The sequence below is a fragment of the Lampetra planeri genome, chromosome 47 (assembly GCF_965212315.1).
Source record: "Lampetra planeri chromosome 47, kcLamPlan1.2.h2, whole genome shotgun sequence".
NCBI lineage: Eukaryota > Metazoa > Chordata > Hyperoartia > Petromyzontiformes > Petromyzontidae > Lampetra > Lampetra planeri.
In genome coordinates, this window is record NC_136153.1 from 6,527,898 (window position 1) to 6,543,002 (window position 15,105).

A 15,105-nucleotide genomic window follows, 5' to 3' on the forward strand; every position below is an offset into this window, starting at 1 on the left:
CACTTATATATACATAGTAGTTTTTTGCCTTTTGTTTCATAATACATTTTATTTATATAACCCTTTTGCTGATTTTTAAAGTGTTACATAAACAGGATAGGTGACATGTTATCATGTAAAGCAACCATAAACACATTAAAAAACCCAGGTTAACAATTTATGAGTAAAACTCTACAATCTACACAATATACAGAGACGTAAAATGTAATAACTTAAATATCTTGGGGACAGTAGTCAATCAGTTGTTTGAATTGTCATATTTGAATTCAGCACACCAAAATCCATAATAAACAGCACCTTTCATCTCTGAAGCAGACGTCAAAAAAATTGTAGACCAGTGTTATTGGTGTCACTGAATTGATCGAATTCAGGTGGTACCAATTTTTACCTTGGCCATGGTACACTCCTCGCTCCCTGACCAATGCACGCAGTGGCCAGGAGGCTACACACGTCTGCTGTACTGCATCTTCCAACCCACGGCTGCAAGGCATTTGACTCTACACACAGCGGCAGCAACAGCGTCGCGAACAACTGCCTTTAGATCGTAGCAGAGGCCGCTAAGTGCATGGACAGAATAACGACACTATTACATTTGGTGACTCTTGGGATAAACGGAAGCATTTCACAAATCAGTGCCAACAAAGCCACGGAGTAATAAGTGTTAAGTCATTTCACATTATGGTCTACATTTGTATTCTCATAACGACCCGGTGTTGAAATCCAGCCCATTTGTTTGTGGCTTTAAATTAAGACTATTTGGATATTTCCCCTTTGCAAAGAGGCTAGTGGGGAGACATTTGTTAATTTTCGAAATGTACCCTGCGTAAGGAAATTTCACCAAATTATGCTTTTACATTTACGATCAACCATCACTGTATCTCTACAAGTCACGTTGTGGTAATGGGAAACTATGCAAATATACTTACGTTTGTTTTATAGCATGCTGATGGGGTTTTTTTTTCTTTAGGCTCATGGCTAAGCATCAACACCAACATGCATTTCATTGCAGCACGTGTGATGCCTCCACGAAATGTAATTTTGTAAATTTATTCATTGAAAGCCAGAATGAAAATATATAAGAATGTTGTTTATCTTCCCTTTTAGTGATGTTTAAGAATGTTGTTAAAGTACCAATTATGTGTAATATTCCTGTCAGACTTTATTATTATTTCTACTTTGAGCCACTGATAAGACAACACGAATTTGAAACAATGCTCTTTCAATAGAATTCCATAAATAAATATGCTGCTACTGTCACAACAGATTTATGTCTAGCTCTCCACGTTCTAATTTAGAAACATGCATTTAGAGTATTTGACTGCTAGAAATTTCCACATGAGCCACTTCATTTGTGGCCAGGCCGCTTCTGAAAAAGAGATATGTAGCTGAGCTGGCCTGACCTGGTAAAATAAAAAATAGAAAAGAGTAAAATAAAACTGACGACGAAAGTGGTGCAATCCACAATCTTAAAAAAACTAAACTGCATTGCCCTACATATGAATTCAAAATAAACTTACCTCAATACCAAATGCAATCAATCATTTCAATAGCTTGACCTCGTGGTGCATGTTATTAATCGAGCACTTTGCATGCAAGGCATGGTGGATCACACTAATGTATGAAACACCCAAACACGCTTGGCTGCGAGGTGGCCAGATGACACTCCCAGCATTCCCTCGCTATTCGCGACGGATACGTTCCGCAGATGCGCGTGATTCGCAAATTTCGCGGATACGAATATCATACAGCGCAACATCTACAGGTGCTTCTAAAGCTTTGAGAAGTTCTCTCTCTCTCTCTCTTTCTCATCTATTTATCTCATTATTTTCTCCATCGTCACTTTATCTCGCCACTTTCTCGCATCACATTCTCTCTCATCGCCTTCTCTCTCTCTCTCTCGATGCAGCATGTCGAGCTACAGATGCAATTTGTGGACAGCCAAAATTGCAGATAGGAAGTTTGTGAATCACGAGGAAATGCTGTACAGCAAATGGGTTGTGAACCCATCTGTGCACAGCTTAAACATTATCCCCTCAAATACATGGGGTTTCTCCAGGTACTCCTTTATCTTTTTACACGTAAAATACAAAATAAAAATAAACACAACTGGCGAAACATCCCCAACAGCGTTATTATTATTGGATATGTGAATATTTACAGCCCTTTGTCAGCACACTGCTGGATGGTGGCATCCCTAGGCCTTGCTGGTTAGTGTATGTTGGTGAAAATGGGTGGCCAGGAAGCATATATGTGGGAGCACACAAGTACAGTCCAACAATTAATTTAGTTGCACTTCCCCTGTGCTGTCCACCACATATCCCCGCTGACTATAACACCCGTTGTGCATGATGGTTGCTATTCAGGCTCAGCCCTGCTTAGCCTCTGAGGTCTTTGTTCATAGGCATGATCATTATTCCATTCAATTATTTCCACACAGAAATAGATTGAGTCTCATTTGCTACCTGGCAAACAAGGATTTTGCTCACTCTGGATCCAAACTGTGAAGTTAAATAGTGTGCTGTGATCCCGGGACACGCAGATTGTCAAACAGTGGAGAAGGACTGTGATTCATCTTCTTGGTTCTTTCGGTAAAGTCACGTAGAATGGAAATAATAAAATAATAATAAAAACATAATAAAATTATTCTCACGACGTTTCGGCCACAACGCAAGCAGCCGTCCTCAGGTGAAGAACAGGTCTGTCGAGAAGAATTCATTCAGACTCTGTCTTCTCGACAGACCTGTTCAGACTCTGTCTTCTCGACAGACCTGTTCTTCACCTGAGGACGGCTGCTTGCGTTGTGGCCGAAACGTCGTGAGAATTATTTTATTATGTTTTATTTTTATTATTTTATTATTTCCATTCTACGTGACTTTACCGAAAGAACCAAGAAGATGAATCCCTGCAGTCACGAAAGCTTTAAATCGAAATTTAATGACTGTGATGTTAAGAAACGAGGCACGGATTCGCCAGGGTGGGGAGGCAAGCAGGAACGTGTGTGAGAGAGGGTGGGCACTCACGGAGCGCGACTGCGTCACATCCCAAAAGGGCTTTGCTCGTACGCTGAATGGCTCCATCGCCTTGTTGATGTGCCCTGCCTTCATCTTCTCATGCCGCGGCTCGATGATCTCGCGCTGGATGCACTGCTGGCGCGTCCTAAAGTCGCACTGGCCCACGGGCTGGCCCTGTCACCGCCGCCAGCACCGGCAGCAGAAGGGACAAAGGCATGAGCGCGCACACTCACACCCCACGTGGGCAAAACAACAACAACAACAACACAAAAAACTCCATTTCAAACAGGTCCTTATTCCTCTGGCACGACCCGTCAAAACACAAAACGGAATGCGGTAGCTCAGCCATGAATACATCGGCGATATTTCTTTAAGGCTCGATAAACCATTCAGAAGTGCAGGCAGTCTGAGAGAATACATTAACACTGAAGCGTGGCACGTTAAGGACGATGTCGTCCTACAGGGAAACAGCGCTACGCATTTATAGCTGTACACCGCAACCTTCCCGGAGATGACCGATATGCAACTGCATCTCACATTACTGCTACAACACACCAATAACATCCAGCTTTGCTTTCTAGAAATTCAAGTTATCAGTAAATGCACTTAGTTGATTAAATATTAAACATAATTGACATGTCGTGTAAAAAAACTAAAAAATATAATATACTCATGTTTCAGAGCCAATTCTCAAAAGTGTAGTGGTTTTTTTTACTGAAATATAAGTGGTTTCTGGCAAATACAATGAAGCACACCACTTAAACTGTGCTCACTGTGTTCTGAAAACTACTCTTTCCTGACTATTTAACACTATTCAACACCTCCTATTAGCACGCTTGTCGATGTACATACATACATGTATGCTGAACTTATTTCGCATACATAACAGTCCAACGCACAGCTACCTTTTAATGATTCACGTGGCAATAATTACTCGTGGTGGCCGTATGTTCTGAATATATTATGGCTACAGCCAATTAGCCATCAAGAGGGGACAGGATAGCACATTAATGTCCCAAGGCCACATTTAAGCCTCATCTCAACAGGAAAAGTGGATTTAATCCGAGTGGAGCCGGTGAGCGTGCACCCTCTGCTGCTCGTAAACATAAACGCACGTGGTGACTGGGAGCACAACCCTGCAGCGATGAATTAAATAGATGGTACTAAATGTTCTGAGATTATTGGACGAAAGAGTTTTATTTTACTTGTTACCTTTCTTGGCTACGTAAACAACAAACATCTGGAAATATTGTGCAGTTGTTTTCACAGCGAGTAAGGAATCTGCTATGATTCTCAGCAATGGTCAAGAATCTGCTGCTGTACTTCCCAGGTAAAATATAATACTACGGGTATGTTGACCCTTTACGCATACCAGCAGCTGTTCAGCACAGCAGGTAAGATTATCCAGCTAAAGGCAGGTAAATAAATCCCGCAAACTAAGCTCAATTCTCGTCATGACTAAAATCAATCAATCCAGGACCCAACCATGATTAACCCACAATGACCAGTGTGGTGATTGATGGGGGAAAAAAACGCTCAAGAATGAAATGGATGGGAAGGCCTTCATCCAGCAGCAAGCAGACTATGCTTTAGACAACTGGACAAGTTAACGGGTGGCTGGGCGGCAGAAACCATCTGTACAAATTGCGGCATAAAGAAAACGTCTTACGTTGAATTTGACGATATCGTAGATGAGGTAGCGAGGAACGTCCTGCCCATTCACCTTGTCGACGATCATCTCCTGCACATAGCATGGAGGGACATTCGAGATTAGTTTATGGGAAATGCTGATATGGGGTGTGCAAGTTCCTTTGTCAAGGCGCTCTTCCACCCCTAACCCAGCTTGAATGTACGCTGCCAAGCCTGGTGGTGTTCATTCAGACGCTGTCTTTCCGACAGACCAGTTCTTCGCCTGAGGAGGGCTGCTTGCGTTGTGGCCGAAACGTCGTGAGAATTATTTTATTGCTTTATTTTTTTATTTTATTATTTCCATTCTACATGACTTTACCGAAAGAACCAAGAAGATGATTAGTTGTATTCTTTTTTTCCCCATGTACTTATGGCACCACGGCACAAGAAGAAGGTATTTCCATTCGTAACTCTCACAGCTCGAGTGCACAAGCATACATCAGAGAACAGCCCAGGGACATAACATTGTGAACTACTTCTGAAGCCATTTCAATATGCTCTGTAAAGAGTGTTCTTCACATGTCAATAAAACGGATTATAAAATTAAAATGTTGCTACAGGAAGAATAAACTAGTAAGTGATTGCACTTGAGAACTCCGTTTAATAACCTGACGGTCACCAGGACTCTAGCCCAGGAATTCAAGTTTACCGCTCGCAGTCCTCATTCTGGCTCCCGACAGCTCCCACGGCAATGGTTTTAAGTACATTTTATTCACACACGACGCCTCTCTGCCCCAGGTATTGTGTTTGGGCCCTGCTGTACAATTTGAGCAGCTCACCCCATCCAAAAGCGTATTGTTGATGTGGCTGTCGGGGCTCTTGCGGTTCGGGAACTCAAGGCTGGCGACGTGGAATATAATATTGTCCCTGTTGATCATGAACACTCCATTTTCGCCATCGATGAGCATCATGTACCTGTGGAGGAGTGCAACATCAGCGGAGAGGAGTCATGCAGTGTTGATACGAACAAGGAGGGTAAAAGGGTGACATGCAGAGAAGTGAGAATTTGACTTTTCTCTCTGCACAGAACCTCCAGCATGTAATCATTCACGTTCCCCTGCGATATGATGAATGGGCATGATTTGATTTTTGAATGTAATGTTTTTTTTCATCCTGGTGTCACTGTATGTCATGTCTGATAGGCCGTTTGTTTCATTAGCCTAAACGTAACATTTGTATACCCTGTATAAGTCGAAAACCATCTGTGATTACAAAAACTAATCAAAGCATGCACCGCGAGTGTAGAATCCATTTAAACTCATGTATTCATTAGTTATTGCATTCCATCTGATCCTGATTATAAGGTTATTGTGCAATGTAAAAAAGTCTCCCCCCTGTGTGTAAAACGAAAATAAAATATCCGTTGAAAGTACACAGAGACCTCACATTCGCTGTTAGGTAAAGTAAGTGGACTTAGGGAGGACACTTCGCAGAAAGGGAGGGGAGCAAAGACAACACCCCCCTAGACCCTAGAGGGCAACTAATGTTGACATTAAGCAGTGGAAAAAGCATAAAGTTGATTACAATGGTAAAAAATTTGCATGAAACTTGATTTTATTTAAAAAAAAAACTCGTGGTGCATTCCCAAATCCTTAACCACTAAACACCAGTAACAGATCACACCACTGCAGTTCTCACACCCCCTCAACTGTGTCTCGATTCAATCTCTTAATCAACTACAAGCTTGCCCTCATCATCTCCAAGATTTCACGCATTGACAAGCGCTATCTACCTCTCTCATCATCTTACCATGCCCCTTCACCAGCTCTTTACTCCAGAAAATAAGGCCTTCTCTATACCCCCCTTATTTTAATATCTTTTCAATGAGGCTTCCTTCTTCTCTGCTGCTATGCCTAAGGTCTGGAACTCCCTCTCCATAGCAAGGTTTAGAACATTATTCTTTCTCCTCAGCTTACGACTGGCCACTATTCGTGTTTTAGTAACCACATCACCGTACCTCCCTTTCCTATAACTTCCCTTTAAACTAAAATCCCTCTTCCCCAGTCTCATAATGTGCATGTCTGTGTACAGCATCTTGAGATGCGGTCAGATGCAAACAACTTCATACATTAAAACTGCATGCAAAGTAAATGCTCCCGGGATGGCAGGCAGGCAGGTACTTACCGTGTGCCGTCAGCCTTCCAACTGACCATGTAATGCTTATTGCTGAGGAACACCAAGTTCTTTCTGTCCATAGACACGGGCTGAGCACCTGGAAAGCCAGACCTGTGTTGGCAGCAGCATGGACACAGAGAAACAAAGACGTCAGACAGAATCAGAATATGTATTGATTCTGGAGAAATCAATCCGATGAACTATGAAGCTCTTAATTCTAGATTTGAAGCTTTCGTGACTGCAAGGATTCATACTCTTCGGTTTTTCCGGTAAAGTCACGTAGGTAAAAAATCGACGTTTCGGAGGCAACACAAGCTTCCGTCTTCAGGTGGAACCGTCACAGCACGCTTGCTGTATCAAGTAGAGCCCACAGCGTTGTAGCAATGATCGGCAACGGCGGATAGGTGAAATTCCTCCCCATAGAGGGTATTGATTCTAGATTTGAAGCTTTCGTGACTGCAAGGATTCATACTCTTAGATTTTTTCGGTAAATTCACGTAGGTAAAATTTCACCTATCCGCCGTTGCCGATCATTGCTACAACGCTGTGGGCTCTACTTGATACAGCAAGCGTGCTGTGACGGTTCCACCTGAAGACGGAAGCTTGTGTTGCCTCCGAAACGTCGATTTTTTTACCTACGTGACTTTACCGAAAAAACCTAAGAGTATGAAGCTCTTTTTCACAGATTTCCAGTAGGAGTTGGTCAGAATGTTAGAAACATCAAACAATACAAAACACGATGATAGGAGTGCAGAGTATAGGAAAGTTATGCAGATCAATGTTCCATTTGTTCACCAGAGATGTAACGCGAGGATCACAGCTCGATGTATCCACCGTCACCTTCGACCCACTCTTAGGCCAGGCTCGTTAAAAGTCTACGTCCAGTAAAATTCATTGACTCTCTTGCAATTGTATCGGCTACTGTCCTTGCCTCTTCATCAATAACCACATGTAGCTCCAACATAAGCTAGGACTGATATTTCCGTGCTAGCTGCAACTACGCGAGCGCTTCGTGAACGCGGGTCAATGTGACACACAACATAGAGGATCTGTTCAGTAAGAGTGGTCGGCAGGTTATACATTTTCCCCATCTGCGGAACACCATACCCTTTCCACATGCAGAATTCCTGGCCCTTGTGCTGCACCATGGAGATTTTATGCTGGGTGGTCATCTGCGTGACGCCAGGCACTTGGACACCCTCCAGGAACACCACGCCCTGTGGGACAGTGGCATTGTACACGGATGTCACGAAACGGTGATACTAGGTTATACGATGCAAGGTTCGCAATGGTCTTATCATTCGTTTTACAAAAACATCGTTCAATGCTGATTACAGTGTAACAAAAAAAATGTTGTTCCTGGGTAGTAAGTGTTATTTCCTAATTGATTATGCCTCAAAAGCACAGAAAATGGCTATTATTTCCCACAAACTTTGCTTTTGTGACCAGGACAGTGACATTTTGAAATTTACCTATTTTCAAAAAGAAAACGTGTGCATTTGTGTCTGTCATTCACAAAAAAGTTCTGGTCACAAAAGCAAAGTTTGTGGGGAATAATAGCCAGTTGCAATACTTTTTAGGCATAAGCAATTGAAAAAATAACACTTAGTACCCAGGAACAAAAATTGTGTTACATATTGTTATCGATGCATTTTCTTTAACGCTCCATTTAATGCCAAAATTATTCATTAATAAAAAATTATGTTGCAAATAAATAGCTATTATTAATTAAATTACTGCTTTGCAAAATGTGTTCTGGAGTAATTGATGGCATTGTAAATTATACGATGGTTATAAGATGTAATCGTTTTTGTAGTTCTCTGAATTATTCAATAATTTCATAGGTTACTGGCAGCATCTGCATTATAAGAAATATAGATTATAAAGTCAGAATGCTTGGAAGATTTATGGCAGGCTCATGTTGAGTGAACTGCTATAACATATTGTACAGTACGACATTAGCAGTAGCCCTTGTACCTCCCTTCCTATAACATTTAAAAAAAATCACACTGCTTTTGGAACTTGGGATGATGCGGTGCGCGCATGTGTACGGCTGGAGGACACGGTTACAGGCGATGTGAGAAATACAGCATCACACTCACAGTGCGAAAGATCTCCCTGCGATTGCGACCAGTGTGGGTCCCGCCAGATGAGCTGGGCGCGGCTCCATGTGCTGGGACGTCACCGTCATCGTCGAGCCCGGCATCGCCGTCGTCAAACTCCAGGCACCAGTCTGGCAGTGGCGGAGGCGCTGGCGTGTCCTCGGAGTCGCCATATCGGCCGAACAGCTCGTCCAAGTAGTCGCCCTTGTAAATGCCGGGCGGGCGTGCGCGGCTGAACTCCGCCACGGCCGCTTCCACGCTGCACACCAAACAAGGCGAAGAGCGTTCCACACGAGACTGAAGCCAAACGGCCGTAAGCACGTGAGAAAGGGCACCATGGTGGTGTGAGCTGTTAACTAGCTCGCCTGGTATACAGGTCGTGAGTACGATTCCACCCCTGATCCCTGTTTATTTGGAGGTTGCATGTTCTCCCAGTGGTCGCGTGGATTTTTCTCCGGGTCCTCCCGGTTTTCCCTCCACATTTAGTAACGTGCATTTAGAGTATTTGGCTGCTATACATTTCCACGTGCTAAGCCAATTCGTTGAGCTATCATTTGTGGCCAGGTCACTCCTGAAAAAGAGCTAGAAAGCTCAGTGGGCCATGCCTGGTAAAAATAAAAAATATAAATTATTTTATAGTTTTTATCGAGCCATTTCGGCCAGATTGAAACCCGAATGTGGGGGCAGTGAAAGGGAAGAAGAACCCACCTCCAGTCCAGCTTCTCTACAAGGTAGGCGCAAATGAGGAAGCCCGTGCGATTGAAGCCGTGCGTGCAGTGCACCCCTGTGGAAGCAACGGGTGGGCATGGTCAGTGAGCTGTGTTCAGCGGGTGCTTGAGACAGATATCCACATGATTCGTCCTGTGCTTTGATTCACAGCATTGTTTATTACAATGGGAATTTTCAGTGGCTGGCGTACTGTAGTCAAAATGCTACAGTTGCACATTAGCTTCGATGCACATGGACTTTAATAGATTCTACGAGATGTGTAAAGATTTACCTCCCCCCAGAAAATTGACGAATTGTCACGATTCAGGAAAATGATTTGATTCAAGAATACATAGTAGGGTCTTATATTTACTGTCTCATTTTTATGGATTTTGTGTTTGTTCTGCCTCTTGTTTTACAAAGGGAACATTTGTATATGCAGTAATCATCACATATATTGCATGAATCAATCGTTATTTATACACATGAATCGTGAGGGAGAAGTATCACTTTTAAATAAGTGATCAATTAATCATTACACGTCCCGCTTCTAAAAATGTAATGTTTACTGTGGCTATGTAAACTGGGAGACTATATGTTGCATTTGTATGATGATGTGTGCTTTGCCATTCTTGTCAGAGCTTGCCTATGATTTTCTGTGGGTTTTTCTTGATGTAGTTGTCGCAGAACTTGACAAAAACCTGTGTATGTTCAGGCAATGGGCACTCCCCATGTCTGCAAGAGAGACACAAAAAATTTACCAAACTTATCTGAATGGTAGATATGCGGTAGATGGGCATCTTAGCAAACGTGGAAATGTCTACAAATGTACCTTATGTGTCAATTGAACAATTTAACTGCGAAGTTATGGATCCTCGACAAATATAACTCTATTCCCAAATGTCTATAGCGTATTCTATATGAATGCTATGGCATACAGGATAAGGTCTGTGCATCATTGGCATTTCTTGGCTGGCTAACCTCACTTCTGCCTGGTTGTCAAACGCAATAAAACCTTTCATCTTCCATTATATCTGTATGGCTTGACATCTTGGTAAGTGATCCATAATCCTCCCAGGACCTCTTTCCGGCATACATAATTTTGTTTGAAAGTTATACAAGTGTCAATGACTTTCGATGACCGCATCTCAAGATGCAAAATAAACGTCATGGTTATAAAATAAACCATAAGACTCTGAACACTAAATATCACACTATCAATGCGTTCCCTACCCCCGGCAATACAGCTTGAAGTAGGTAATTCCAGCATCTTCAATTTCCTTCTTGTCGTAGAAACGATTTGTGTTGGTCAGGTCAATCAGTACACCCATCTCCACCTGCCCAGGAGCACAAGAGACAGGCAATAGCATCACTTCCACATCAAACCCAAAAGCCTTCTCCGACTCCAGAAAAACATGATTTCGGAAAAAGGGCCAAAAGACATTTGCAGTTTTTTTTAGTTATCCATAACTGGTATTACAGTGAGTATATACAATGTGTAACACTTAGTAAATTCACTATAATATGAAGGCGTCCCCATCCCATGTCGGTCACAGGGTTTGTTTGATCATACTTCAGCACACTGGTCAATGGAGGTTCTTGAAAGGGGGAGGCCTAACAACCAGTTCAGATATCACTCACTACTGTTAGCCGTGGATATGAATTAACCTCGGGTCCTGGGTTCGGTGCGCAGTGTGCTAACCATTGCGTCACCACTCCAAACATGAGCATAAACTCGATGTGAATTTCTGGTCGGGTGGGGAAGTGATTTAGAGTATACAGCTCTCAATAACAAATCTGCAAGTTAAAATCCTAGTCGGGATGAACTAAATCCTTTGTTATTCCAGGGTCAATAAAGTAATTACCACCAACTCGCACTGACTGGCATGGTGATGCATGGTCAAAACAACCACCATAATCAACGCAGCGTGAGGGGCAGTTTTCATCCACCAGTGGATTGACAAAGGGCATAATGCGTGTAGGTAAGCGCGAGTGCTTGTCAGTGGGCAGCGCAAGTGGGTGGGCTCAGCACCTTGCGGCTCTTGAGATAGACTGAGAGCATGGAGGGGTTGAAGCGGCACTCCTCCGGGACCTGGTCGTCGTACCGCGTACTCAGCATCGTCTTCAGCGGCAGGAACCTCTCTGTGGGGAGTTGACAGTGGAAAAACAAAATGCCCGATCCTGAAGAAATACGTAAAATGGTTCTAGCTGGTATATCGTTAATTACATAATCAATCATAAAATGACAAGGGTGACAAAAAATATATAACACGAGCACCTTTTTTGCCTGTCAAATTTTCTCCTGCCATTCCAAAAGTGTTTCAAGCAATTGTTTCTGAAAAAAGCTGATGTGTTTATCTTGAATGTTTCAAGTGCAACATTCAATATAGGGTTGGGATGAAGAAAACAAATCTAAAGTTTATCTGGGGAAATTACAAAAGGTTTTTTATACCCAAGGAGCAGCTAGAAGAATATTGTATTGGCTCTGACCCTATATTTGAGGGAGGTCAATGGTGAAAAATGTGATTACGTCCTATGCTTGCTGTTGAATTGCATGACCCACAGCCACAGTACATGCTTTGGAATGTGGTTCGTTCAATCTCCGCATTGCAGTTGCAAATATTGACCTGCATTAGAGTACTCAGCCTATCACCCACATGTCCCAGACCTCGTCAGATCTTGCATATCAAGTAAGTTTGACTCTCGATGGTCCTTGGATGGGAAAACACAATACACAGCAGGTTGTTATAGTCTGTGGGGCTACATCGTGGAAAGCAGAGGGCAATGCAGCAAAATGCATTTTTACTGGACTTTCTGCCCCCACTCTCCATCTTCACCAACCCACAATAGCCTGTGTCAAGTATGATCCCTTAACAACGTGGGGTGGCCCTCATCCAGCCATAAATTTCTGTACAAGGTACATTACTCACGGAAAGTATTTAATGCTCAGGTTGAACACTGAAACTGATAATTTAAATGTGATGACACAGAAACGTATTGGTGAGAAAATACAAGCCTTCCTAGATGTTATACTGTACTGCAAGCATAGCTGGTGACAGGGGCTCAGAAAAAGTCAGCCATGCATTTCTTCCCCTGCATAATGAAACATATCCATTGACAGCAACCGTTTTTTTTCAATTTCATTTTCCTCCCTCTTACGTGCTGCATATTAAAGTAAACATTGGATATTAAAAAAATATCGAGTTAAAAAAAACAATCTCATTGAAGTCCAAGTATCACCCTGTTGAAATAATGGGACAAACTCATCACGGTGACAGCACTTAAAGACAGTGGTGGAAATTATGTTGTCGTGGCATGGGTCATTATGCATAGGAAAATTGCCAAGATCTCAAAATGTAGGTGCTCATTTTATGGAGTGTGCAGTATAATCATGGACCATATAAAACCGCTACTCTTGTAAAGGTAGGGTATATATTGACATATTTTGGTTAAATTAATTTAAGACACTCTAAAAAAACGATGTTCATTTGTATAAGGATTCCTATTTGTAATTTCAAAACCAGTGAATTATCTATAGACGCGATACGTGAGACCACAGGGGCATGAGAATAACGGCGAGGGCAACTACACCACAAAGTTTGGACAGAGGTGGAAACCATGTATGCTGTGCCCCTTTCAATTAACACCCGGAACAAAAGCCACCCTCGCCCAAATTTGAAATGTGCAGCATTGCCACAGATCCACACATTGTCTTGATGGGCACAGATTTAAAAAAAAATTAAAGCCACCACAAAACGTGGTCAACTCCACTGGGCCACCGATCGCAGTTGCCTGTAGTTAGTGCCCGTGACGTTGGGAGCCACAGTAGACGGCACTTTCTCCACAAGCAGGACCACAAAGGGGGGCAGAAATCGCCATCAGAGAGGGCATCATCACCACCACCATCATCATCATCAACAAGGCTGCTTGCCTTACCGGCCACCAACTGCCCGCGCCTTGGACAGTGAAGCCATCGCGGCGGGATGCTGTTGTGATTCATGTCCTGGCTTCTAATTCAGCTACGCGCTCGTGTGTTTCAAGAAGAGGATGGTGGTGGTGGTGGGTGGCGCGGGGAGACCCCCAGAGAGACAACCACAAAAAAGTCGTCCCTGACCCCGACCACCCAGGGTTGACCCCCCCCCCACCACCCCCTTCACTGTCCGAGTTGGATCGCCTCTTGCCGGGCAGAGCGGCGAGGCGAGTTCGAGGCTTCACGCGCGGCCTCGTAGAACGGGCGGCCGGGCTCGCTCAAAGACAGTCGGACGCTGCTGCGAATGCCGAATGGCCTTCGTCGTTTAGAGGAGAAGGTCTAACAGCCGGAGGAGACATTTCTTTCCCTGAAAGTCGGTCTTGATGAGCAGCGGTGGCGCAATTGCGACTGCAGATTGCCCATTGCATTCCACAGAGCGGCTATGCGAAACGGAAGCGCACGTATCGATTCATACCGATTCCACCACTCGAATCGATTCCTAGGTTACCACCTGCGCTTTGTGTGGGACGGAGAAATCGAATTTGTAAGTCGACGATTATAGAATCGATCCATGTAAATTTATTTACATTCAAATGTAAATGCGATGCTGGATTAGTGTTTAGTTTGTTTTCTCAAGGAAAGCATCAGCGAGTGTCAAGACTCTTTGTGGGTCTTTCGGTAAAAGTCATGTATATAGGTTCAAAGAAAATAACAAAAAAAACTAAACTCTTATTCAGCAGGTTCCTGACAAAGTCTTCACAATTAGGGGTGGGGGTCAATGCTGCTTACACGTGGAACATTCTTAACCGCCCCTACTGGACATCTAAAGAGCTTTATAGCTTATCGGATTCCATGTAAATGTATTTACATTCAAATTTAAATGCGATGCTGGATTCGTGTTTAGTTTGTTTTCTCAAGGAAAGCATCACCGAGTGTCAAGACTCTTTGTGGGTCTTTCGGTAAAAGTCACGGAGATGGGTTAAAAAAAAATAACAAAAGAACTAAACTCTTATTCAGCAGGTTCCTGACAAATTCTTCACAATTAGGGGTGGGGGTCAACGCTGCTTACACGTGGAACGTTCTTAACCGCCCCTACTGGACATCTAAAGAGCTTTATAGCTAATAGGATTCCTCCTGCAGTATAAATGAATGGTATTTTGACATTCTGTGCACATCCTAAATTGCGCATATTGTCATTTGCGGTTCAACTTTTCAAATTTCACAAATGTGGAACCACGGCACCGACACGCTGTGGCCTGGCTCTTCCAAACGACGCCACGCGATCTTTAACGTCCACTGTGTATATATATATTTATTGGAGTTTTATAAGTTTTATAAGGGTACCACGGGGTGATTAGCCCCTCCCAACCCAGCCCCAACCCCTCCCCACCCAGCCCCTCCCCACCCTCCCCTCCCCACCCAGCCCCTCCCTGTGGGCTGGTCGAACCAGTGGGTTCCTACCGTATTAAATTGGCAGTACACAGTAGACAGCATACAGGAGGCATTACAG

The 15,105-nt window shown here is 43.3% G+C and overlaps 1 protein-coding gene across 2 annotated transcripts in view; it reads right to left on the minus strand.

Annotated features, from left to right (window-relative positions):
- RNGTT (RNA guanylyltransferase and 5'-phosphatase) overlaps positions 1 to 14,077 on the minus strand; it is a 37,090-nt gene extending 23,013 nt beyond the window's left edge. The window contains exons 1-11 of one of the 2 annotated variants that reach the window (XM_078615529.1): positions 13,562 to 14,077; positions 11,658 to 11,767; positions 10,859 to 10,962; positions 10,272 to 10,360; positions 9,626 to 9,701; positions 8,918 to 9,176; positions 7,923 to 8,032; positions 6,825 to 6,926; positions 5,480 to 5,615; positions 4,681 to 4,752; positions 3,021 to 3,185 (exon numbers count right to left, since the gene is read on the minus strand). In XM_078615529.1, coding sequence (XP_078471655.1) covers positions 3,021 to 3,185; positions 4,681 to 4,752; positions 5,480 to 5,615; positions 6,825 to 6,926; positions 7,923 to 8,032; positions 8,918 to 9,176; positions 9,626 to 9,701; positions 10,272 to 10,360; positions 10,859 to 10,962; positions 11,658 to 11,767; positions 13,562 to 13,625 — 1,287 coding nt within the window. In that variant the 5' untranslated portion in view covers positions 13,626 to 14,077. Of the gene's footprint in view, positions 1 to 3,020; positions 3,186 to 4,680; positions 4,753 to 5,479; positions 5,616 to 6,824; positions 6,927 to 7,922; positions 8,033 to 8,917; positions 9,177 to 9,625; positions 9,702 to 10,271; positions 10,361 to 10,858; positions 10,963 to 11,657; positions 11,768 to 12,252; positions 12,331 to 13,561 lie in introns of those variants that run through there. The other variant, XM_078615530.1, reaches the window with a different exon arrangement.
- Between the last annotated feature and the right edge of the window lie 1,028 nt (positions 14,078 to 15,105).